At 39.7% G+C, this 26,873-nt stretch overlaps 1 protein-coding gene across 1 annotated transcript in view; it reads left to right on the forward strand.

Annotated features, from left to right (window-relative positions):
- Nucleotides 1-26,873, forward strand: part of LOC126185174 (spectrin beta chain, non-erythrocytic 2) — a 315,568-nt gene that overhangs the window by 260,269 nt on the left and 28,426 nt on the right. The window contains exons 60-66 of the mRNA XM_049928020.1: nucleotides 3,376-3,464; nucleotides 7,856-8,077; nucleotides 8,164-8,302; nucleotides 15,300-15,435; nucleotides 15,846-16,095; nucleotides 16,441-16,560; nucleotides 25,655-25,777. Of these exons, the coding sequence (XP_049783977.1) occupies nucleotides 3,376-3,464; nucleotides 7,856-8,077; nucleotides 8,164-8,302; nucleotides 15,300-15,435; nucleotides 15,846-16,095; nucleotides 16,441-16,560; nucleotides 25,655-25,777 (1,079 nt within the window). The remainder of the gene's footprint in view (nucleotides 1-3,375; nucleotides 3,465-7,855; nucleotides 8,078-8,163; nucleotides 8,303-15,299; nucleotides 15,436-15,845; nucleotides 16,096-16,440; nucleotides 16,561-25,654; nucleotides 25,778-26,873) is intronic.

Raw genomic sequence — 26,873 nt, forward strand, 5'->3', positions numbered from 1 at the left:
TCCATGCACACCTGATGGGAGGCATATCAGGTGAAAATGCATGCCAGGAAAGAGATGGTACTTTGAAGTCAATTTGCTCAAATTCTTCCTTCTTGTGACTAGTCACTGTCCTGTTGAAATATGGCATGGCTAGTTGCCTGGAAAGCTATTGTTGTTTAGTGTGTCCTCTATCAGTACAAATGATGACTGCTTGTTGTATCCAGTGCCACCCTGTACTGTCTCACCTGTCCTTTTTCTATTATATTATTCAGCTACACAGACTGCCAGAATACTGTAACCTGAGCAAAATGCAACACTCATCTGATATTCATGTGGAAGAGATTGTAGTGGGACTCATCCGAAAACAATAAATTTTGCCATTGTCTGGCAGTGTCAGTGTTTATATACCCACTGTAGACTGAGATGTTGGTTGTTTCTCAGCAGTGGAAACCTGCAAGAGAATATGGGTGCTGCCAGAGCAGTCCACAGCTGGCAGTGTCAAACTGTTAACACAGACAAGTCCACGTCTCTGAAAAAAAAAAGAGAGATTTTTGTTAACATCAGATATGAAGTTTTTTCTGAGGGTTTTTGTCTGGAGTGTAGCCTTGTATGGAAGTGAAACGTGGACTACAAGCATTCCAGCCATGAAGAGAATAGAAACTTTTGAAATGTGGTGCTGTGGAAGAATGTTAAAGATCAGAAGGGTAAAATAAATAAATAAATAAATAAATAAATAAATAAATAAAAATAAAAAAAGTGGCACTAAATCAAACTGGGTACAAGAGAAATTTATGATGCAACTTGACTAAAAAAAGAGATTGATTGATAGGACATATCTTGTGGCATTAAAGAATAGTCAGTTTGGTAATGAAAAGAAATGTGGGGGTGGGGGCTAAAACTGTAGAGGGACACCAAAGCTTGAATATGATTAGCAGGTTCAAGTGGATATAGACTGCAGTAATTATGAAAAGATGAGGAGACATTGACAGGATAGACTAGCATGGGGAGCTGCATAAATCAGTCTTCAGACCGAAGATAATGACAATGACAACAACAGTATTTACTTTCTATATCTGCTTTACAAAACTCATTAGTAAAGTCATTGTCAATGAAATTGGTGAATATTTATTGATAACTACAGTGTGCAGGCTGCCACTTTTCCTTACTGTGTAGTTTTCTGCTGCACATATTATCAATAGTATTACTCCAAAAGAAATTTAAGCCACAGTTTTCTATGTTCCACAAAACACTTTTATTACACACTATTTTCATTGAATAATAATAATGCTGTTACCTATAACTGCAAAATTATACTGTTATTTACGTTTATGCTGTGTCAGTAGCATTTCTAAAGTTCCATTTCTCATAATTTTGCTTGTATTGGGTTTTTGATTTGTTACTTCTTGCTTTAATTGTACATATAAATCACAAGCACCACACCATCAAAATTAAAGGAACAAATGGAAATTAATGTGTTCATAAGAAGAAAAATAGTTTCTTAATTAAATTTCTGCCACAGTTGAGTGTAGTTTATATTGGTGATGAGTTTCCAACATAGCCTTTCATTTTCAAACCAGACCTGTATTAAAAATGCTTATCAAAACAAAATTCCCCTGAGAAACTGGAGTAACATCCATGCAACACATAATAATACAGCAGATATGGAGTGATCTTATCATGTGCATGATATATGCAACAGATGAAACTGTTGCTGGACCTTCCCCAGCAAAATGTTGGAACTACATAAAAAAAAAATAGTGTTCCAGATCGTTTGCTGGAGTTGTGTGAATATAAAGATACAGTGAAGCCTCCAGAGATGATTGTGTCAACATTCTCAGTTAGTATCTACAACATTTGTGGAAGAGGATATATGGCAAGGGGACAAAGGAGATGGGGAGTGGGAAACAGGTTTTGGGTCAGAGTGGTGGGGTCTCAGGACTGAGTGGTAGCCAGGAGGTGCACAGGATAGGAATGGGTGAGGGAGACGCAGCAGGTGTATGGGATAGGAATATGGGAGGGGGAAGTAGCAGATCCACAGGATACGAATACGACATGAGAACCTCCAACCTGCCACAGGACCCTGATTTCACTCATCCAGCAACCATACCGTCTTCCTCACAGTCTCCCCCTCCTCTGTCCTGTCATCCCCTCCCAGTCAACTCCTCTGCATTATTATGCACTTCATGAGCTCACTGGTGTCTGTGTCACATTCCTCTCCTGTGTAGGGGCTGCTTCTTCCTCTTGCATTCCTAACACGTGAATCTGCTGCCTTCCTCCTACTTATCAGCCACTCTTCCCCAGCCCTGGGATCGGTTTGACTTGAAATGCCTTAACAATCACAGAAACTATATCAGTCATCAGTGACCAAAGTTTAAAGACCATGTCATAATGTCTGATTACCATTATTTGGTCTCTAGTCTCCAAAGTACATACCAGTGCAATTGATCAGACCAATAATCACAAAAAGCCATCTTTACACATCTGCCAGTGATCCATCAATCCATTCATTCATTCATTCACATTGTTTTCCATAGATCCCATCATGGAGAAGAGCTTCCAGGTATATGGAACTAGTAAAATTATGCACCATTGTGCTAAATATACAGTGAGACAACATAGTTGCAATTGCCTATCCCCATTCATTCATTATTTTATATTGGAATGTGCATAAATGACATTTTGTCAAATGTCCTTCATTTGAACTATCTTTTTGTTCCTTAATTTATGATACACAGTGTGTTATCTGTACCTCATTACTCTGCTTTGTGCATGCTTCCTACCTCTGAAGACATTTTACATATTTCTGTTAAATTAGCTTATTCTGCATAACTATGCTGCATTTTTTGTTGAATTTTTTTTCACCCTGCTCTGTAACAAAATCTACCTCTAAAACATTAGTTTTAACTTGCTGGGTAAAGTGTGATTAACAATGCATGTTGTTGCTTGAATCCTGTAGTGGCTTCCCATTATATGGTTCCTCATCCAGGTATAGGATGGGTGTGGGATCTTACCAGCCTGGAAAGTCTGCTGATCGATACAGGTAAATAACAAGAATATATGGAAAACTATTTGATGTGATGTAAAGAAATAATTACTTATCGTGTTAACAATTTATGCAAACTATGTTAACATGTAACTAATAATGATATTTGTTTGGAATGCAACTGAAAGGTATAATAAGTGAACTGTTGTTTGTAATGTTAACACTCCATAGTTGTAAATAAAATGTCTAATTTGTGGTGGGGAGGTGGGAGATGGTAACAGATAAAAGCTGTTTCAGATGATAATTATTACTGAAAGATCCTGATAGTTTAGCATTACATATACTGTATTTTTGCTTTAGTTTGTTATCACGGTAGTATTTTAAGTTTTGAGTAAATTCTCTTTTTTTCACAGCCCACACATGATCACTCTACAGCCACCAGAAACAACTGGTTTACCAAAGACGGGTACTCCTCAAATCCTTGTAGATCAGCAGAGACGAGGTATATAGTACATGTAAACAATATTTTTGCTGCAACATGTTCTATAGTCATGATAAACTTCTTGAAAGAAATTCATTTCCCACAGTGGCTGTTCTTTATATCCATTTTATGTTTATTTTGTATACTACAGCATTTCAGCAGTGTAGCTGTTTTCAAGAAAATGCAGTTTTAAACCCATTAAACACACACATTTAGGATTACAGTCACATAATTTGCCGCGAAGTGTCTCTACACATAGTTCTTTGTCCCCACACACTAATAAATGGCTTGGCTGTGTGCTACTATTTGTACAGAACTAGATATCGTGGCTGCAGCTCTCAAGCCCAGCCAACCATGCACTGACCATGAAATTATATGTCTGACAAAACCTGTGTGTTTTTACTAGCACTGTAGTTGCTAGAAAATGGCTACACAGCCAAAATGTCAGAGAATACAAAATAAAAATAAAATAGATATAAATAAACAGCAAACAACTTTCATATATATTGTTTTAATTGTTAGTGCATGGTTTGCAGACCTAAAACCATCTGTCTGGAGCTGAGGAGGCACTTTCATGTGGGAGCAAAATCACATATTGCTGCTGTTCAAATAGTTGCTATAGGAAGATGGGGGTACACTTCGCATGGCCTACACCTGAATAGGAGGGGTAAAGACAAGTTAGCATATATACTAGCAGAAGATATAAGGGTAAAGGGGGGGGGGGGGCAGCACACACAGAGAAATTGCTGTGGTCACTGGGCTCAGGAGTGGCACTGACTTTAGGTCAACTTCAGAATTCAGATAGACAGTATTAATTGAAGCAAATTAAACTGACAGAGATTTGCTTCTCATCTTATTATAATAGATTATAATAGAGAGCAAAGTGAAATCAACTTGTTTCATCAGAATAGTGACAGATGGGGGTGGTAGGGGTAAAAAAATAAAGCACAAGAGTTGTCAGTGTGAACACCATATAACCACAGGGATAGAAAATCTTACTTTAAGTAGTTATAAGTTAGCTGCATATTTATCCAGTATGGATAAAGGAAGAGTTTTCACATAAAAAAATGTATAAATACAAAAATGTAGAAGTAAGTAAATTATATACAGGTAACGATGTGAAAGTACAGGCCTGCGAGTTAATATTGGGAAAAGCTAATTCTTCTGATTTTTACAGTATAAAGGTCTCCAATGGGTAACTAGGAAATTCTCATGAAAAAATTTGATGGTTTATTGTGCTCTTAGTTACACAAAAGGAATGACTATTAATTTGTCATGATTTTAATGTAAATTTCGTGAAGGAATCTCACAGGAAAAGTGATCTAGAAGCACTTTTAGCCACTTATAATCTGGTGTCAGTAATACGTTTCCCTACACAGGTTTATCAAGATAGTAGTACCATTACAGATAATGTGTTCATTCAACAGCCAGAAGTTACAGACACACATGCATATCCAGTGGTAAATAGATTGTCAGATAATGATGCACAGTTAATCGCATTATATAATTTAGTTCCACATGCAATTCAAAAACACTCTTAGAGAACAGAGAAGTTTACAAAAATTTGGCTGGTGTGAAGTTTACAAGGAACATATTTCTTAATGAGTTTGTATCCATTTTTAAAAGCAGTTTTCCTAAGCATATAATTAAATTTAATAACTGGAATTTCTTAAAGAAACCTTGGATCAATACAGGTATTAGTCTCTTCACAACAGTACTGCAACATAAGTTGCAAAAAATCCAGGAGTATGCATATCTTGTCTGAAACTGACAGATCAGACAAAGTCAAATCAGTATGGAACAGGGAAAGAAGCCATAAAAGATGACATTATTTCAGTTATAGAAAATATGAAAACTGTAAAAAACTGTTAATGTGTAGAAGATATTTTTAATAATTACATTTGAAATACTGGTGTAAAAATTGCAAATAGTTCAAATGAGAAAGCAAAACAGTACACCAAAGAAACAATACAGAGGGTATTTAGTGAAGTAAAAATTAGCCTCACATCCCAAACAGAAATAAGCAAGATCATCCCCCTCCTAAAAAATAAAAGTTCATGTAGGGTGGATAATTTGTCCAATGAAACATTAAAAATTTGTGGTCTTGTGATATGTAATGTTTGTAGTTGCTTACACAATGCATCATTAATTCAAGCTGTTTTTCCTAACAAATTAAAATTACCATTGTTAGACTGCTCTGTAAGAAGGATGACTCCAGAGGCATCAATTACTACTTCCCAATGGAACTCCTTACGCTATTTTCTAAAGTTTTCGAGAAGGTAATTTACTCCAGGATAATCATCCACCTATGCAGTAATGGGGTACTCAGCCAATTGCAGTTTGGATTTCAAAAGGTCCACTCTAGTGAGTCAGTTATTTAGCACATAATAAAATTTTTAAACGAAAACTTGATATCTTATTGACCTACTGGAGACATTTGATTCTGTCAGTCATAATATTCTGTTGGAGAAGTTAAGTATCTAAAGAATATGAAATTCAGCACATGCCTGGTTTCATTCTTATTTGAGAAGCAGAATGCAGAATGTTACCCTAGGATGTTCAAATAATATAAAGAGGGATGCCACACTATCTGAATGGGGGAAATGACAGTGGAAGTCACATGAAGTTTGATTATTGTCCCACAACTGTTCTTGCTGTATGTTAATGATCTACTGTTTTATTTTAGGAGGAGGAGAAGGAGATTAGTGTTTAACGCCGTGTCAAGTACGAGGTCATTAGAGACAGATCACAAGCTTGGATAAGTAAGGGTGGAGAAGGAAAGCGACCATGCCCTTTCAAAGCAACCATCCCAGCACTTGGCTTAAGCAGTTTAGGAAAATTGCGGAAAACCTGTATCAGGATGGCTGGACGATGGTTTGAACCAGTGTCCTCCTAAATGCGAGTCCAGGTGCTAACCACTGTGGTACCACACTTGCACATTTTATTTGAAACAAGAGACAGAATTACTACTATTTGCAGATGATATAAGCATTGTTGTGAAGCTGAGCAAAGAAATCTCAACACAGGAAATAGTAAATGATGTTTGTATGGAAATTATTCACTGGTTTTGGAAAAGTGGGTTAGCTTTACACTTTGAAAAACACAGCTGATCCAGTTTTGTTCAATCAAAAATGCACCACCTCCCAATAATCTAGTATACCAACAAGAAATAATAAACAGTGTAAAAAAATTCCAAATGCTTATGTGTGCATATTGAAGAAAACTTAAAAGTGGAACAACCATGTAGTATACCTGCTAAAACATTTAGAATCGGCTATTTATGCCATAAGAATAATTGCTAACTTTGGGGACAAAAAAGTTACTTAGTTAACATATTTTGTTTATTTTCTTTCATTGATGTCTTATGGGATAATATTCTGGAGTAACTCCTGACTTCGACAAAAAAGTATTCATGAAAGAAAGTAATTAGAATTATGTATGGGGTTCACTCGCTTAACTCTTGCATGTGTATCTTTGAGCAACAGGGAATGTTAACCACAGTAACACCGTACATTTATTCAGTTATGAAATTTGTAATCAACAATCCATCTGAGATTGTGAGTAACAGAGCTATTCACGAGTACAACACTAGAAGTAAATATGATCTGCATTACACTTTAATCACTATCTTTTGCACAGCAAGGGGTGAAATATGCAGCTATAAAACTTTTGAACAATCTGCTCTTTGAATGAAATGCGTGACAGATAGCAAAACTATTTTCAAATATAGATTAAAGATGTTTCTCCTTAACAACTCCTTTACCACAGAGAAATTCTTGAATAGAAATAATACATCATTCTGACATAAAAAACCTGCAAGTGTGTTGTAAATTTAACCATACAAATAATTTTTCATTTTTTGAATATACATTGTGGTCAGAAATCTGAAAAGTTTGTCAGTGTTTTGCAGGGTAGGTTGTGCTGAGAAATAATTGTTAAAAAACCATTTGATATAGTGTGGCATTTCTGAGTTAATTAGCATTTAAATTAGCGAATCAGGTGTTGCACATGCAAATTTAAGTGTCCTGCCAGCTACACTTAGTGTCAGTTGTTCTCATAATGCAGATGATAGTGCATGAGATGTTTGACTACACCGTCTCTGGCAGGCTGCTTGAATTTGCATTTGCAATGGCCTGACTGCTAACTTCAATGCTAATTAACTCTTTTTTTTCCTTAAAAATTCTCTCTCAGCACAACCTACCCTACAACAGCCTTACAAGCTTTCTCAGACTGTTTCTAACCACCTTATATATCTGCGTTCTATGTAAGTTCCATTGAAACATTCCACATCATAACATTTATCATGAATATAACCTGTCTAACAAGTAACTAAAAAATCTCAGTGAAACATTTTTTTTATCCCTTTTACAAATTTATTATTGCATTTTAAATATGTGATTGGTTTTGTTTAGATATAAAACGGGCTGAGAGTATGAAAATAGAAACAAAGAAGCCAAAGCGCACTCCGAGCTTTACAACACGAAGACGTACTCAAAGCTTCCGCAAACTACAAAGAATGGAACAGCCTGAACATCTTCCACCAGTAGAAATTAAAGGAATGCTTGATCGTAAACATGAGCTGCAGAGTGGAGGGAAAAAGGCTCCAGTTAGGTCGTGGAAAGCATTTTATACAGGTACTTAAAATTTTTTTGTATTGTTACTTATTCTTATTTTACTGTTCAAGTCCGATGGGTATTAAAGAAGGAGTTTTATGTTGCAGTTCTTTGTGGTCAACTTCTCTGTTTCTTCAAAGATAGTGAAGATTTTCTTGCAAGCAAGGCAGCTACCTCACCCGTTAATATATTAAATGCACGTTGTGAAAAAGCTGGAGATTATACAAAAAGAAAACATGTTTTCAGGTAAATTTTGTTTTTCAAATTTACATTTATGTGTTGGATTAATGATTCTGAAGCTGAAATTTTAAAATTTTAAGACATAAATCACATTTAGATGATGATTCAGACATTTCCTCAATTCTAATGTCAGTGATACATGTGAAAAGAATCCACCTTTACAAACTTTCAGCATGCTGGAGTAATGTGGATCAGCAACTTCTGTTAATCAATAGAACAAAAAACCAGTCCAAGTTGAAAATACTTTATTTTTCATTCAGTTACTAGTTTTGGACTGAGACCCACTTTCCAAAAATGTTCAAATGTGTGTGAAATCTTATGGGACTTAACTGCTAATGTCATCAGTCCCTAAGCTTACACACTACGTAACTTAAATTATCCTAAGGACAAACACACACACCCATGCCCAAGGGAGGACACGAACCTCCGCTGGGACCAGCCACACGGCCCATGACTGCAGTGCCTTAGACCGCTTGGCTAATCCCACGTGGCAGACCCATTTTCAAATCAGCATAACAAAGCCAAAAATGACATTTCCAAAGATTTCAACAAAATGTGTAATGTAAATTCACAGTGTTTTACAGATAATTAAACAGTTTTGTTGAGATCTTCAGAAATGTTATTTGTGACTTTGTATGTTGATTTGAAAATTGGTCTTAGTCCGAAACTAGTCATCGAATGGAAAACAAAATATTTGCAACTTGGAATGGTTTTTTGTTCTAGACCTTTGTTATAGATATGGCTACTGTTCTTGCTAATTTAATTGGATGAACAGCTTCTGATATATTTACAGGCTGAATGGAATATTTTCAGAATGTAAAGGTATGCTGTCTCCCTGTTCACAGGGTGATAATAGGTGTTATTATTAAGGAGAGATGTTTTTATGTAATTTGCCAAGTTCTGCACATGATTTATTGAGATGGAAGTAGGAGCACAATAATGGAGGGATTTTATAGTAGAGAAATGCAAGTATCCCTGTCATAGAAAATACTTGATAATAATTTCCTGTCAGTATGCCAATTACACCAAAACATTCTTAGCACTTGTAAAAAGTGAGAAATTTTATGCAGTAGATTTTGTCAGGTATTTGTGTGAATTGTCATTACAACAATGAAACAGCAGGGTGACTGGGTTAGTTACTGAATTATTGACCCTGCAGTAGTCACAGTATGTTTAGTTCCATTAGTAGTTACTGCGGACAGTCAGTCAGCATGGCAATAAATACAGACTGATAAGTAAAAATCAAGAAAGTGATTGAGAATATACAGTTTACTATGTTTGATTTTAATGTGCTAAGTACTACCTATTATAAAGTTATAAATTCTGTCCAGTTCTTCACTTCACGTAGTTCAGTCACAGTCTTCGATTTTTAAACTTTCTGAACAAATAACTCTTGCATGTTCCAAACACAGATATTTACTACGTTTGCAGCAGCTGTACTGGGTAGGTCCATTTTTTCTCCTCTTACAGTATGCACAATGTCCTCTCTGTTTGTTAGGATAGTCAGTGGGCCTTGCTTTTGTTTCAGTTTGGAAAATCTCACAAATCCTTGAAGGAATAGTAGACAGTATGTTACTCGTGGCAGTTTGAACTTGCACATGTTCTGTAACAAGCTCATAAGACAACTGGTGCAGAAAATCTCTTCATGGAGTCCAGTTGGGTGGGCTTTTAGCAGCATGAATCACTAAAGAATTTGAGATGTTTACATTTTTCCACCTCCGCGTTGCAAATGTTTTGAGTGAAATGCCCAGTCGATGCGCTGTTGTTTTCACGTTAATTCTACCAACATTGAGAGTTGTTTAGTTCTCGGGGTTTTGTAAAATTCCTGGATTCGTGTCTCGTCGCTGTGCAGCCTATGTAAAGGATTGCGGAAGACTCCCAAATAAATTCCAAAGTACAGTCTAGTTTTAATACCAATATATTTCTAGGACTCTGGTGTCCGAGCCTGGTGAACTGTACCGGTTACATCACATGTACCCAAAGTTGACATCAAACGACACAGTGTTCATAACAATCAACAAACGAGTGAGCCTACAATACATTTGCTCGCAACCCTAGCCAAAAAACGAGTGCCCCAAGGCACCTGCGTGACCTCTATTTATAATTTTGTTAACAATTACCACAATGAAAATTACAATTTTATATAAAATCACAATTAAAAGTTAAACCGAATATGAGATACACATTGCTAAAAATTTACAATCTCAGTGCTGAACAAGGTGCACCTATTTTCAACTTAGTTACGAGTTAATATAACATTTTCTGACCAATTATGTTACAGGTAACAATTACATTTCTAAATTTGTTTATAACAAATCAACTAGTGCCTGAATTTTAGTGCTACCATATATCGGAGATTCAATTAACGTGCTTTATTTATATGTTCTATTTAATTTTCTGTAGTAATTTTATAATGATAGGTTTACTGGTACATCCTGACCATGTGCTACATTTCTTTCTATTAGTTACAGTATTAATTTCACATTTATATTATGTTTCTCACATAAGAACAATGTTAATCAGCAAAGCATCGTTTTCGAATTATATGTATACTGAAATAGTGGTTATTTTTGTATGTAATTTGGAAACAGGTCACTTTACAATAGGACAATTAGGACTGGCGTTTATCTTTAATGCTTTCCGAGGGGTTCTGATAGGTAGCAATGAGATACAGTAATATTTCAAATTGATGCTTCCAACATTGAGTAACAAACAAAATATGACCAGGCTATTGGCAAATGTGTTTTGCGCAACTGCAGGGAGCATGCAACTTGTTACACATGTCTATGCCTCCTTTCATCTATCGTGTTGTACATAACTATCATTTGCCTTACCTGGCATCATGGTGAAGACTGGATACCAATACAACATTTTTGCCTTTCTTAGGAATATATGATACAAGAGTGCAAGATTTTCTGAAGGCAAGCATTTTTGAACCCACTTGATGCTTACTTGACTTCTTGAATTTAAGTGGCAATTCCTTTTGGTTTTTTCATATGGTTCATAATAAAGTTAGCTGAAAATCATTTTTAAGTGTTTCAACCAACTGAAGACTGATAAACCAGTTAGCCACTCAGATATTCCTGCCAGTTCCTTTGATGGGGATACAGTGTCTCTGAACTACAGCAGCTGGAATATTACTTACATAATATGGCCCCTCTGGTTACGTTCCAGCACACACTTCCATATCAGTAGTATAATACATCCTGACATCACAAAGAGCAAATATTTTTACTCAATATTTCTTCAGCTTGCTAGGTATATACTGTCTAAACTGACAATTCCTCAAAGTGCGTCTGACTCTTCATCGATTGTGAGGTATTTGAAGGGAGTGTACGCTGTTTTGCAATTCTGGACAAAAATGTCAAAAATGTTTCTTATTGGAGCTAAATTTTCATGTTTCACTCTTTCTTCTCTTTTCAACTTGTTGCCAAATTGGAGATGTCTGAGAGGAAGCAAAATCTAGACAGTGACATGGAGAGCCTGAAAATTTCTACCCCTGTGCCACCAGTCTTCCATATGTCGTCTGCATTTAGATAGCTGGCCTTCATCATTCCAGCCAAATACAGTACACCTATTAGAGCTTAAATTTCTTGCATTTATAGTGTTGCAGTCCGTTTCGCTGGAAAATTTACCTCTCTGGGAATTGATAAACAGATTTGTTTTTTCCGCTATTGTGCTGATATCATCAGTAAAAATGTACATCCAAATTTCAGTTGGCACTTTCAGATGTTTTAGACTAGGCTTTACATAAGGAAGATGGGTTATTAAATTTTCAGGCCTGGTTCCAACATTTTTTAGAGGTATGTGTTTATTCCATTTCATAACCTGATCTTTTCCAGCATTCACTGGGCCGTTTGCAATATTGTCAATAGCGTTTTCACCATCTGTGCTGTATCAGAATTTTCAAGTGAACTTAACAAAGCACTGTAACTAATAGAAGGTAACACTGCAGTAATAAGAAATCACTTGAGAATTAACAGTAGTATGGCAATAAAGGTTTATCTTTCACTATTACTCCTAAAGCCAACACAAAATTACATGGAACGCCATCGCTCATGTGAGACTGAGAGTCTACAATTGTTGACCATTCCACCACCAATGCTCCAGTCCAAACAAAATAATTAGTAATTTAGTATTGCTGATTGTAAGAAGGTAAATGGTCATGTGATTCCTAGGTTCAACAAGATTAAAAGGAAGGAAAAAAATTCATCCATGTGGACTGTCAGTCCATGTGTGACTATTGCGGGGTTAACAAGAGAAAATTCATGTAGGTATATGCAAATATTAGGCAGGTTTGTAAAAACTTTCCCAGTTACATTTACACACACACACACACACACACACACACACACACACACAGATATATAAATGGATCTCCTAGGAGCTATACAATCTGCAATGCACAGTGATAAGAGAATGACATTAAAAGGGAATAGTGTCTGTATTAAAAGATTTCTCTAAAGTGTCTGGAAATATATAACACATTAACATAATATCTCACTTTCATATTATTTGCTATTGTTTAGTTTCTCCAACAATTTGTTAATGAATCATGCAATTAACTCTTTCCAGTAAGAAACAATGAAAGGTGGTGTTACAAGAACTCAACACTGGCATTTGTCTGTCAATATTATCTCGTGTAGCTTGGGACATGGAAAAAATATTTCATTTTTTGCCAAAAAAAAATCAGTGTTATTTTTTGATAATTTTGGGGGTCTTTTTTGAGGGCTTGTTTTTCAATTATGTTCTGCATTTTTGCCTTATTTCATTGTTTTTCGGTGTTAACAATGAAAATATACATATCATTTTTATTGATACCACCCATAAATTACTTCCATCATTTGGAAAAAAGAACCTTTGCATTAAACATTTAAAAACTAATCAATTTAAGAACAAATAACTGTACATCCAAGCAATGTTGACTGCTTTTCAAAAGAGAGCATTCTATAACTTCCTGGTTCTCTTCCAAGACATTGTGCCATGCAACACTTTGAATGTCTACACTACTGAGACCTGTCATTCCAGGTATAAATAACAGGCTCCCTCCCATTTCGTTAAAATAGTTCATAATCATTGCCCCAGGGTTCAAAACAAGAACATAGGGATGTGAACACGGACAGCCATAAGAGTTGGCGGCTTAGTTTGAAGGTGCAACCAGTACATTTCATTGTTTCGTGCACCTTTACTTTAAGTATTAGTATTAATGTTTTTCAACATTTTGCTAGTTTCATAATTAAAAATTCCTTCTCCCATGACAGATTCTTTATGTTAAAACCATTTTAACTTGGAATAGAGGTAACAATTTTTATCTGCTGATGTCACATTCCTGTGCATTTTGGCTCATAAAATCATCAAAAAACCAATGCATTTTAGAGAGATTCTTAATGTGGCACATCAATTAGACTGCATCTTTTTGTATTATACAACTATACATAGGAAAACCATGCAATGCAGCACTTTAGCTTCAGAAATACATAAATAAAAATGGCTGCTTGGTTTGAGTCTATCAACAAACCACAACACAGGACATATGACATCATGCAAACATGTTTTTGGTAGTATAACAGTACACCAAGGATGTGCTTTTTCCCTTTCAGTATTTACTGAATACTATTTTAAAAAATAGTCTGTGGGGTCCAACTGATCAGTAGCATAACCCGTATTCTGATTGCCTGATAGTAGCAAATCAAAATGGCATCATGTTAATTAACGTGTTTCCAAAGCTAAAGTGCTGTGTTTGTTTTTTTTCATATTTATACCTGCATACCATAAAAATTTACAGTTTAATTGATGCACCAAATTAAAGATCATTCCAAAACATGTTGTTTTTGGTATGATTTGCTTTACAAAAGGGTTGGGGAATTTGTCTTCACATCTAGGTTATAAGATCTAATTTCAACATTAAATAACTATCAGTTACCAATATTAATAAAGTGCTGCCTCCAGATTTACAACTTTTTTTTTACTGAGGAATAGGGAAAATGCCAAATTTTGAAATGTCATTTAAAAATGTTTTATTGGCTCTTGCCAAGGCTTTCACAAACCATAAATATCTTTCCAAATCTTCTCAAAGTAACAGAATGCAGTGTCCAAGAGATCTTGCACTCCGTAAGCACCAGATAGTGAGAAACAAGAGTGCATCCTCTGTCAGTCAGCGTCACCCAGAACTGGTGTAACTAAATCATTTTCTCCATTAGGGCTTCAGCTATCTCTTGCCATGACCTGAAATATGGAATATCAGCCCAAAGTCCTTCCCACCTATCCTAAAGTGGGAGTCCACTGCCCACCTAAACTATGCAATATCTTGGTCCATCTCTGTTTCATTGTTCCAAATTCCTTGATACCATGGATAATCTCTCTCCGGAAAAGCAAAACTATCCACTTGCATTAATGGTGACAACTAAACTGCGGTCAAAGGACATCTAGACAACCCTGTTGCTGAGCATGATGCACAGCACACTGTGGTTGACTTCAACAGTTGCTTTGTAATCTATGCTATTTTGTTCCTCCCCACTACAGTCTCATTGCAGCAAATTGTTTCCTAACATCACACCTCACCCATTCCTCCTCCTCCTCCTCCTCCTCCTCCTCCTCCTCCTCCTCACTCCATGTGTTCCCACCACTCTGAAAGAAAGCACAACAGCAGATATGCATAATATGGTAGTTGGAGATAATCTCTTGTTCATTTTTTACTGCAAATATCATAACTTACATCACAATTGTAACCAATTAATATTACCAAAATGGAAATTACTGTTATACAATATTTTTATGAAGTGTAGGACACATTTTGCAATAGAGACTGGTGGTTTCCTTGCACAAATTTAAAAGATTGTTTGAACTGGCTGCATAATATCATCAAAAACTGTGTGTGCTTTCTGTACTGATGTTACTGATAAACTTCTTAATGACCTAGATTCATCGAATGTCCTGACTAGTAAAATTATTAAATGTCTAAAAGCTTTTAATTTAAACTGCAAATGTCTCTTTCTTAATCCAGGCTCTGTCTTACTGATGGCTCTGAGTACCTGTTCTTGGCCAGTACAGAGGAAGAAATGGAAGACTGGGTGAACAAAATATCTTTCCATGCAAACCTGCAGCCTCAGTTTCAGCTTCTGAGCTATGATTCTCAAAAGGTAGAGGACATATTCTATTCTCTCAATAAATATGCAAAAGTTTGTCTGCTGGAGCTTGGAACGAAGGCGTACATCTTACATCTTGTTCTGTGCACACAACTATGGCCATAGTAAAAAATGTTAAAATACATATTTTTCAGACAGTTACTTTTGAAAGCATGCACATGTGTTAAATTGTTAAATAATATAAACACATCTTTAATAAAACATACACAACATTTTTTATAATGCAGAAAGGTAAACTAGCTTTCATATGATTATACAGAAGGCTTCAATAAGAGTAGTTTTCTGTCAGCATAATATTTCACTAAAATAAGCTTATGCTACAATAGTATGCCACCTCAAGAACATGCATGATTATTGTCCAGTCCAAAAACAGAGAAGTTGTTTTAATAGTGACCTATTTTCAGAGCCCAGCAAGCCAAGAGAGGCTGTCAGCATTTGGTGCAGATGATGCAGATGGGGATGGAAGCTCTGTCTCTAGTCATGCATCTACTCCAGAATTTCCACGGCGGTCAGAACCAGTGCCCACACAAACACAGATCCTGCAGCAAATGCAGCAGTCGAGGCCACCTGTCCCACCTCGTGGCGCCCCACCCCCTGTGCCTGCCCGTTCACCGAGCACTGAGGCCGTTACCCTGAGGCCAAAGCCTATGCCTGGTCAGTAACATGTTGTTTGTTTTTTTTTTTTCCATATAGTATTGATGTTTACTCTTTCTTTTTGACTTTTTGTTCCATTTTGCAAACCTAGGAATTCTTAAGTGTTTGTTTTTGCTTTATTAGTTACATATATTACTTCCTAACCACAGTTCACTCTGCCTTTTTCCTTGTTCCTTCCTCATTCCATCCTCCTTCCCTTTCTCTCACCCCACACATTGTCTCTCCCCATTCTACCCACTCTTATTTGTGCTTTACTCTACACTTTTGCTTCTATTTTCTCCATCTCCAGTAAATTAAAACTTTTGCTCCTGTTAAACTGGCTTACATACATATTTGGTTGGCCAGGTGTAATGGACACAGGCCGACCACATTCGTATCAACCAACATCACGTGAAGAGCAGCTTCATCAGAATGGTGTTCCTCCAGCAGATTCGTGGCGCCGCAGTCATCCTGACAGCCAGTTAGGTATGTATTGCATATCAGCTGTGTGATTTTTCTTTTGTGAGATATTATGATTTGAGATACAGCTGGCTTGTTGAAGTTGTTTAAAATTGCTTGATAATTTGGTAGGTAAGTAAAACTGTCGGGTTACTTGTGACAGAGATACTTTTTTAGATATTGATTCATTAGCCTGGTTGATTTTTTTCATTGAGCTGAAGGAATCTGTCATAAACAAATAACTACTGTCCACCATTCTGTGCAAGGACATTTAAAAGGCTGTAACCTTTAACAAAAAGCAATTCAGCAAACATGTGACTACAGGATAAGAAAATTCATCCAGAAATTTCCTCATACGCTGTGGTCTAGCCATTATTTGCTACATATATTTTCTCAAGACTGCAAGTGTTGCTTGATTAAGAGGAAAGTGTTTGAAAAGTTCAGAAGAAGAGGGTAGTGCTTGTGTGCCTGGTGTGGGGTTGGGTGTTGGTGGATTTAACTTGGGAAGCAAATCTGTATGAGGCCTTCTTATGCACCCAAAATGGTTCCTCATAGAGGAGAAGGGTTGAAAGAAAAGCCATGTCAAAGCAGGAAACCACAAAATATTAAGAGGCTGAACAGAATAAATTTCAGTTCAGGTAAAGCTGCTAAATCTTACTGTTTGCTGCTGTGAGTGAAATAATAGCAGTTATGTTACAATGGTATTTGTATGAGGATGTGTTGAAAAGTAATGCCCCTGAATGTAACATTCAACATATTCATTCCTCATGTCTACTTGTTTGCAGAGCTCTGCTGCTGTAGGGCTCCAAATAGTAATGGGTAACATAACTATGTCGGTAGTTGATTTTCAAATTCAAAGAGTTTGTCAACCATGGAACACATACTCCTTCAACATGAAAATGCCAGACACACCTGATCACAGTGACATCTGCAACATTCCGACGCCTTGGGTTCACTGTCATCGATCATCCTTCATCCAGTTCCGCCTTGACCCCATCCAATTTTCATGTTTCCAAAACTTAAAGAACACCTTTAAAGACTTCACTTTGATAGTGATGAAGCAGTGCAAGCATAGATGAGGTTATGGCTCTGTCAACGAAGTCAAACATGCAAAGGGACGGTATCAACAAACTGCTCTCTGGTTGGGAGCAATGTGTTTGTCATCCAGGTGACTATGTTGAGAAATAAATATGTAGACATGAAGAATAAATGTGGAGAATAATAATATTTGTTTCATTTAAAAAGTGTTCACATGAAAAATTTGGAGGCATTACCTTTCAATATGCCATGGTACCTAATATCATTATATTTTGAAGTTAGGTATAGAGAGCTTGTGCAGTAGCCACCAGAAAGATCGTGGGAGGCGCACATTGGCACGGCGCATCACGGACGGTAGTTGCCGCAAGTAAAGTCCCGTCCACCAGAGGGCACGCGAGAATTTGGGCGCGACCTCGGCATAACAACAACAACAACTCCAGCAGCACGGGCCGGGCCCAGTGAGTTAACATCGGGCATGCCTAGGACAGAGTCCCGGTCTACGCTAAGTGAAGTGCGACGTAAACGTGAACAGTGTTACTACACAATTGGCGACGAGTAAGGTCGTTCTTTCGCGTGTTGCATTGTCGTTCCGGTTTCGCAGCTTCTCCACGGCATGGAGGATTTGGTGCGGGTTTTGGTTGTGCAGCAGATGGAGTTCATGGCCACCATGAAACAAGTGCTTCCGGCATTGATCTCCAGACCGTCTGCTCCAGTGCAGTTCCCTCCTCCCTTTCCCCCGTATGACGAGACGGCGGAGGATTGGGACGCATATGAACATCGCCTTCGGCAGCATTTCCAGGCGTTTCATGTTGCCGATGCGGAGGTATTTCATGCTCTCTTCTTGTCTTGGATATCTCCCTCGCTGTATCAAGTTTTGCGGCAGCTAGCGCCGTTGCAGGAACCCTCGTCCTTGTCTTTTGACGCATTGTGTTCATTGCTGTCTTCCTATTATCGCCGCCGCACGCATGTTGTGGTGGATAGGGTCGAGTTCTATCAATGCAAGAAACAGCCCCATCAGTCTTACGGGCGTGGCCCGCTACCCTGCACGGTCTTAGTCACAAGTGTCATTTTGTCACGGAGCAGTCGCGAGAGTCGTATGCCCACGTTATGGTACGCGACGTCATTGATCGTTCGGCCCCTGATAGGGAGGTCCGGCAACAGGCCCTGCAGTTGGAAGACCTTTCCCTCGAGGAAGTCCTGTCCATTGCTCAATCGTATGAAGTCTCTCACGCAGCACGTCAACAGCTGGAAGCGTGGTGCGACGTCGCGGAGGTTCAGGGCGGCGCGGCCGCGTCCACGGTGTCCGGGGTGGACGACGTGCGAGCGGTACAATCCGGCCGTTACGGCTGCTCCCGCATGGCGCGTAAACAGAATTCCGGCCGCTGGCCCCTGTTGCCATCCTGTGTGTCATGCTATATACATCATGATCGGTCAGAGTGCCCCCTGCATTGGGCCGTTTGTCGCAAATGTCATAAAAAAGGTCACATTGCTAAAGTTTGTCGCTCAGCCTCAAAAGAATTGAAGGAAGCAGGCACAGAGGACATGGATGTTGACATTCAGGAAGTTTCATCGGGCCAGGCTCCCGACGCATCGGTACGCAAACTCTTTATCGAGGTGTCGGTTCGGTCGCGCCAGTTACAACTGCAAGTAGATACGGGCGCGGCAGTTTCGTTGTTGAATGCACAAACTTATTCCGACCTTGGATCGCCCCCGTTGGCGCCAGTTTACCGGCGTCTACGTGGTTAAGGTAAACAGTTCATTCCCCTACTGGGTCAATTCACTACCGACATGACTTACAAATCAGTCACTCGGCCTATTACTTTTATTGTTGTCAGTGATGCGAGCTCCGCTAACCTTTTTGGCCTGGATGCCAATTCACTACCGACATGACTTACAAATCAGTCACTCGGCCTATTACTTTTATTGTTGTCAGTGATGCGAGCTCCGCTAACCTTCTTGGCCTGGATGCCTTTCAAGCTTTCGGTTTTTCTATCGCTGACACCATACAGTTGGTTTCCAAAGACGTTCCCTATCAATCATTGGAATCTTTGATCTCAGACTTTCCAGAAATTTTTGAGGAGGGCCTGGGGCGTGTTTCAGATTTTGAAGCTCACTTAACGTTGAAGGCTTTGGCTCGCCCGCGTTTTCTACGCGCGAGGCAGATCCCCTTGGCTCTTCGCCCTCAGGTAAAGGAAGAGCTAGACCGGCTGACAGCCCTAGGGGTCGTTCTTCCCATTTCTTCCAGTGAGTGGGCTTCGCCCCTTGTTATTGTAAGGAAGCCCTCGGGAAAATTACGTCTTTGTGGCGATTTCAAGGCCACCATTAATTCCCAATTGGTGGTGGACACCTATCCTTTGCCTCGTGCTGATGAATTGTTCTCTGCCGTGGCGGGAGGCCAATATTTTTCGAAAATCGATCTGTCTGAGGCTTATCATCAGATACCACTTGATGAGGACTCCAAAAGGCTGGCGGTCGTCAACACCCCGTTTGGCCTTTACCAATACCAGCGGTTGGCCTTTGGAATATCCAGTGCCCCGGCGATATTCCAGCGTTATCTTGAGCATGTCACGTCGACAATCCCTCATTGTATTAATTACCTGGATGACATAATTGTCACAGGCCGCAGCACGAAGGAACACTTGCACAACCTTCACACCCTCTTTCTCAAATTCAGGTCTGTGGGATTGCGTTGCAACCTGCATAAGTCAACCTTCTTCCAACCGTCCATTGAGTATGTGGGCTACACCATCTCTCAGCACGGCATCCAGCCACTAGGAAGTTTGGTCCAAGGTATCGTAAACCTTCCTCGGCCCGCTTCGCTGAAAGAGTTACAAGCTTTTTTTTTAGGCAAGATAGCCTATTATCACCGGTTCATTCACAGGGCTTCCACTATCGCCCACCCCCTGTACTGCCTTCTGCACAAGCGTGTTCGTTTTGATTGGTCACCTGCATGCGAGCGAGCGTTCACCTCGTTGAAGGGCCTCCTCACGTCAGCCCCTTGTTTGGCTATATTTGATCCCCATAAGCCGTTGGTCCTGGCTACAGATGCTTTGCAGTATGGGGTGGGGGCGGTCCTGGCCCATCGCAACGCAGATGGTTCCGAGCAACCACTGGCGTTTGTGTCTAAAATGCTTAGTCCGCGCAGGCCCATTACTCCCAGGTGGAAAAAAGAGGCTTTGGCCATTGTCTACGCTGTTACCAAGTTTCACCCTTTCTTGTATGGCACGAAGTTTCAGTTAATCACTGACCATAAGCCGTTAATATCGTTATTTGGCCCCGCCTCTCAGATTCCGGATAGGGCGGCCCACAGACTACAGCGCTGGGCCTTGTTCCTCTCTAAGTACCATTATGACATTCATTTTCGCCCTACAGGACAGCATGCCAACGCTGACACTCTTTCCCGTCTTCCGGTGGGCCCGGATCCTACGTTCGATCGAGAGGAGATTATGTGTTTTCATTTGGATGTGGCGTCCCGCCAAGCGGTTGATGGCTTTCTGATCACTAGTTCTCGAGTCGCCAGGGAAACGGCAGCTGACCCGGTTCTCCGGCAAGTAGTTCACCTCATTCAGCAGGGGTGGTCATCCCGCCCTCCGGGCCGGGCCTCGGACCCTCTTCGTAATTATTTTCTTCTACGAGACCGCCTCTCAGTCTTGGAAGCGGTTCTCCTTCTGGCTACCGATGATACAGCTCCTCACGTGGTTGTTCCTGCAAGTTTACGAATGGAGGTCCTCACGTTATTACATGCGGGGCACTGGGGTGTTTCCCATACTAAAACCTTGGCTTGCAGACATGTGTACTGGCCCGGTATTGACCGAGAAATTGAGCACTTGGTGGCCGCCTGTTCCCAGTGTGCGGGCCAACAAGCATCTCCCAGGCAGCGTTCTCTTCATGGCCGCCGGCAACCCAAGCATGGAAACATGTTCACATCGATTTTGCGGGCCCGTTTCTCAATGGCTTTTGGCTCATTGTCATTGATGCTTATTCCCGATTCCCATATGTGGTTCGCTGCTCCTCAACCACTTCAGAAGTTGCAATCCAGGCACTAGCAAAAATCTTTTCTGTGGAAGGTCTGCCAATCACTCTGGTCTCGGACAATGGACCACAGTTTATTTTGCAGACCTTCCAGGGTTTTTGTAGGCGCTTCGGTATTCGGCACGTTTGCTCTCCCCCCTTCCATCCACAATCGAATGGGGAAGCCGAGCGCATGGTGCGCACATTTAAGACGCAGATGAAAAAGTATGTGCACGAATTTCCTGCGGAGGAAGCATTGACGTTTTTATTGTTGGCATACCGGACCACATCAATGGGAGAACGCAGCCCCGCCGAGCTCCTCCATGGGTGGCAACCTAGGACTCTGCTGCACCTCCTCCGGCCTGGTCCTCGCCAATCTTCACAAAACGGAGTACCTGGCTTTCCACTGGGTATGTCGGTCTGGGCCCGTGGGTTTCATCGCAATCCATGTTGGATACCGGCGGTGGTCCTGTGCCGAAATGGCTGCCGGCTCTATACCTTGCAGGCGGGGGACCGGGTGGTACATCATCACCAAAATCAGCTACGTCCACGTTCGGGCACCCACCCTCCAACCTCTCGGACACCGGCTTCCCCTTTGCCGGCACCTGTGTTGGTTTCACAGGGGACGTTACCTCCTCTCCCCGCTGTGACTCTGCCACCCTGTGATGGTTCTCAGCCTTGGCAGCCTCCAGTAGCTCCAGCACCGGCATCGCCATCGTTCGAGATGCCCCAGCGAGAGCCGGCCCCCCTAGCAGGCCCGGTTTCTCAGGAGGCTGGTTCACATGTGGTCGTCCCTTCCCCTTCGTCCCCGCCACTGGGTCTTGCCCCTCCCGTGGTGGAACAGGATCCGGAGTTCGACAGCTTGTCGCCCGTTCTGTCCCGGGCTCTGGTTGAGGGACGATGGGGGCCTCTTCGTGTGGGTCACTTTCAGCCGTATTCGAAGGTTCGAGCTCGAGGGTTGGCCGATCCCCTCGACTCCGGCCATCCAATGGATGTGGAGATCATCGCTCCTGCCCGACGCTCCACTTTCCGACGCAGTGGATCACAGGGGCTTCACCCCTCGAAGGTGTCTGCACATTGGCACGGCGCGTCACGGACGGTAGTTGCCGCAAGTAGAGTCCCGTCCACCAGAGGGCACGCGAGAACTCGGACGCAACCTCTGCCGGCATAACAACAACAACAACTCCAGCAGCACGGGCCGGGCCCAGTGAGTTAACATCGGGCATGCCTAGGACACAGTCCCGGTCTACGCTAAGTGAAGTGCGATGTAAACGTGAACAGTGTTACTACAGCTTGCATGCTACTGAAATTGATTTGATATGTGTCAAAGCACTCCTACAAGGTCCCAGGGACTTATTATCTGATAGCATTCAGTGAGCTCAACTGATAGTGAAAATTATAGCATTTTCTTAACAGCAACAGAGGTGGTGGGTTCACTTATATATCTTACAGTGAAGAGTGTTCCATGCCATGCATTTAGTAGCAGTTTCTCTATTTTCAACCCTTCAACCTTGCAGTTAAAACTTGACTCATAAGATATTGGAGTGATGGATGGATGGAAAATACTAATTTTAAGTCATTTCCTGAGAATATGTCAGTATGTCAAGTATGGTGTATTGAACTTTGATTGAGACGCAACAATCGGTAAGGCACTCTGTAGAGTAGCCGTACATGTTGCTTGCTGTTATAGAGATTTCTTTGTTAGAATGAGAGGTCTGTCATGATGTTATTGGTTACAGACACTCAGGGTGGAGTTTCGAAGTAAAAAATTGTAAAAGTTCAAGTGCCAAATACAAATGTCTTGACTAACAATAATTGTTTTCTGTCCCTAAGCTTTATACATATAGTGGCAGAACAGAAACAAATTATGACTGCAAGAAGGAACTTTCTCTGTCTAGTACAGACGTAACATTGATACCAATGAAATTTGGCTTTTGTTACATTGGTGCATGATGCAGAATAACATAAACCAAGTTTCATTTGAGCCATTAATTAGTTTTGATATTGTGGCTGTTCAAAGTAGTAACACTGTGTGTGTTTGGTTCATGTGTCACCAAGAAATTATTGTTTTGGATGATTTATCACCCACAAAAATTCATGTAAAGATTTGTTAGGAATCTGCTGCTAAATTTTCAGCTGTTAAGAAAGAGGCAGCTAAATTCAGTTGCAGCAGCTATAGCTCTTTCGAATGTATCCTATGTGCAGAACTTCCCAGAACTGCAACATAGATGAAAACACCAAGAAAAGAAACTGCAAAATATGATACTGGATGACTGGCAGTTAAATCTGTGAGAGTTACCTGATACTGTAGGTATAACAGAAAAATTAAATGGTACATTTCACATGAAAGATTACTTAGAGGTAGGTTTGTGCAACATGCATGCCACATTTGTTACATGCTGGCCAATAGTAATTGTAAAAATGAATAGCAATATTTGAAGTTGATTTTGTATGTTGTAATGGATTTGCGGAATATTTCACGGGGGTGTGAAAGGGATTCCTCTTGTTGATTACCTTGTTAAGCATCCAATATTAATTGATGATAATTGTGCAAGTTTTCTCTACCAACTTGATGAAAAAACATATCTGGAGTCTTCTGGACTGCAAACAGAAAAAAAATCCTCTGTAAGGATAATGAACCTTCCCTCGAAGGTACTTTGACAGTGAGAACAATGAGGAATCTGAAGTGTGTATTGTTGGAGCATCCCCATTTTTTGCCAGAAAATATTTATGATTTTAGTAAAGGGATTATGGCACCTGTAGATGGGTATTTTGAGCAGCCCTTTTAAAATTTTGCTTGGGGTGGTGAGTGGGGGACGACGACATTACATACAGTGCATTGACCTAAAAATTTAAAAGAAATTATGTATTCTGGCCGTAGCTTCACAATTTTTGGCTACCATGAAGGGATATTTTCTTCTTGCTTTCATGTTACTACAAGTGATTGCTGTGTGTAGTTGATTGCTTAAACACACAACTTCTGTTTGGAGATGGACTGTGGCAACAAGCTTTTGACAGAAATCAGTGTGTCCTGAAAGTCCTAAATATTCACAGAAACTCAAATCTATATTTAAAACGTTTTTGGTAGCTTTCAACATATACTCCTTAACAAAACCCTTCATGAAAAATAATTTTTGTGCGATAGCTTTTCTAGGATTTCACTTTAACAAAAGTAGAACCTCTAAATTAGATGGATATCCAATATTCAAGAGCAAAGTACTGAAGAGGAGCGTGAGGAAATACTACAGATTTGGCCATAAGATTTGTAGCAACAGGATTGTTATCTTTCGCTCAAACTTTGAACTTGTAAGCTTCGTTTGCTATTGCTACAATGTCCGTATGAAATTGATGTGTTAATAAATGCTAATTTCACAGACTATTCATCTAACCATTTGTCTTTAAATATGTCTGCTTGTGTCTGGATGTCTGCTTGTGTCTGCTTGTGGATGGATATGTGTGTGTGTGCGCGAGTGTATACCCGTCCCTTTTTCCCCCTAAGGTAAGTCTTTCCACTCCCGGGACTGGAATGACTCCTTTCCCTCTCCCTTAAAACCCACATCCTTTCGTCTTTCCCTCTCCTTCCCTCTTTCCTGATGAGGCAACAGTTTGTTGCGAAAGCTTGAATTTTGTGTGTATGTTTGTGTTCGTTTGTCTGTCTGTCGACCTGCCAGCACTTTCATTTGGTAAGTCAAATCATCTTTGTTTTTAGGTACATAAATTTTATCGAATTGTTATGGTTACCTACAGTCTTGAAATGTTGAGTCTTCCCATTATGGAGTGATGATGGGGTGTAAATCCTAACAATATAATGATCACTTTTGTTCCAGGAGACATCAAAGTAGATTAGGACATTAATATGAAACTAAAATATATCTTTGATAATCTGCATACAAAACCTAAATTAATTTGCTTTAATCTATTAATAAATGATTGGTTCCATAATAGCACTGACATGTCAGCTTTTTGCTTCTTCTGTTGTGTGTCTTGTTGTTATCTGTTTATCCGTAGGTGCAAATAATTTCATGCTTTTGTGTTGTTGCATGTTGTGTGATGTGTTGTATTTGTCTTGTAGAGCTACCTCCCCCTCTGCCCTCCTCTGCACCCCCACATAGGACATTTTTGTCAACTTCAGCTGGACGTGGAGAGATTCCCCAGGATCATTGGCAACAGGAGCACACAGGTTTCCACCACCAGGGTTAGTACCTGACCCCTGTATAAATTGTGCATGTGGTTCTTAGTGTTTACTGTCAATGTATAGTGTATTTTGAAAGCTTAAAGGTGTAATGAATGTACTAATTTTAAATCAGTATGTACTAATGTAATCAGTATCAGCTACAACTGACTGAAGCAGTAACAAGATTAAGTATTACATGACATCTCCCAGTTGTCTTAATAAACCTGGTGGCTTTGTCGTGATTGAATCTGGTAATGAGGCAGAGCTGGTCATTCATGTTGATGGTATTTATTTATGTATTTGTTATGTGTTAAGCATTGGTGAATACACAGCATGTTTCAGGACCTCACTGGTAAAATTTGAGAAAAAATTAGGTCACATATGGGAGATTATTTTATGTTAAGAAATGTAATCTTTTCAACCCATTGCTCAGGAGTTGTGCATGTGATGCATGAGTGGGAGTCTGAGAAAGAGTTATTACAATTATACACAAACTACTTTATATTCAGGACAAGTTTGAATGAATTTGTAACTAGTAGTCTAAAGGTCTGTCCTGGACAGAATGAGGTGGTATGATGGTTAAGACACAGGATGTACATTTTGAAGGAATGGGATTCAAACCCACATCTGGCCTTCAGATTTAGATTGCCATAAAATCTCTAAATTGTTAGATACATATGCCATGATGATTCCTTTTAAAAAGAGATTGCCCACTTTCTTTCCCCATCCGTGTCCAATGTTTATCCAAAGTCTAATCATCTTGTTGCTGATGAAATGTGAAGTCGTAACTGTCCTGCATTAGTATACTCTGTGCCTCATTTCATGCTCGATACGTTTGCAGTAATTATTACCAAGAAGTGTTGAGCTGGACAGGATTCTGTTTTACATCATGAAATACATCACTAACTTCAGAAATCAGCTCAGCTCTAATGGCAGTAGCTGCTACATAAACCACCCATTTGACACGCCTCAAATATAAAATCGAGAGGGTGTTAAAATTGGTGAGAACTGACTGCACAACACTCCCTGCTTGACATATACAAAGTTAAAAGTTATCTGTGCATGTATAACAACTCTGAAATGCTCTCTATCATGTTGGAATCAGAGGTTGTTGGAC

This window comes from Schistocerca cancellata, chromosome 4 (genome assembly GCF_023864275.1).
Source record: "Schistocerca cancellata isolate TAMUIC-IGC-003103 chromosome 4, iqSchCanc2.1, whole genome shotgun sequence".
NCBI lineage: Eukaryota > Metazoa > Arthropoda > Insecta > Orthoptera > Acrididae > Schistocerca > Schistocerca cancellata.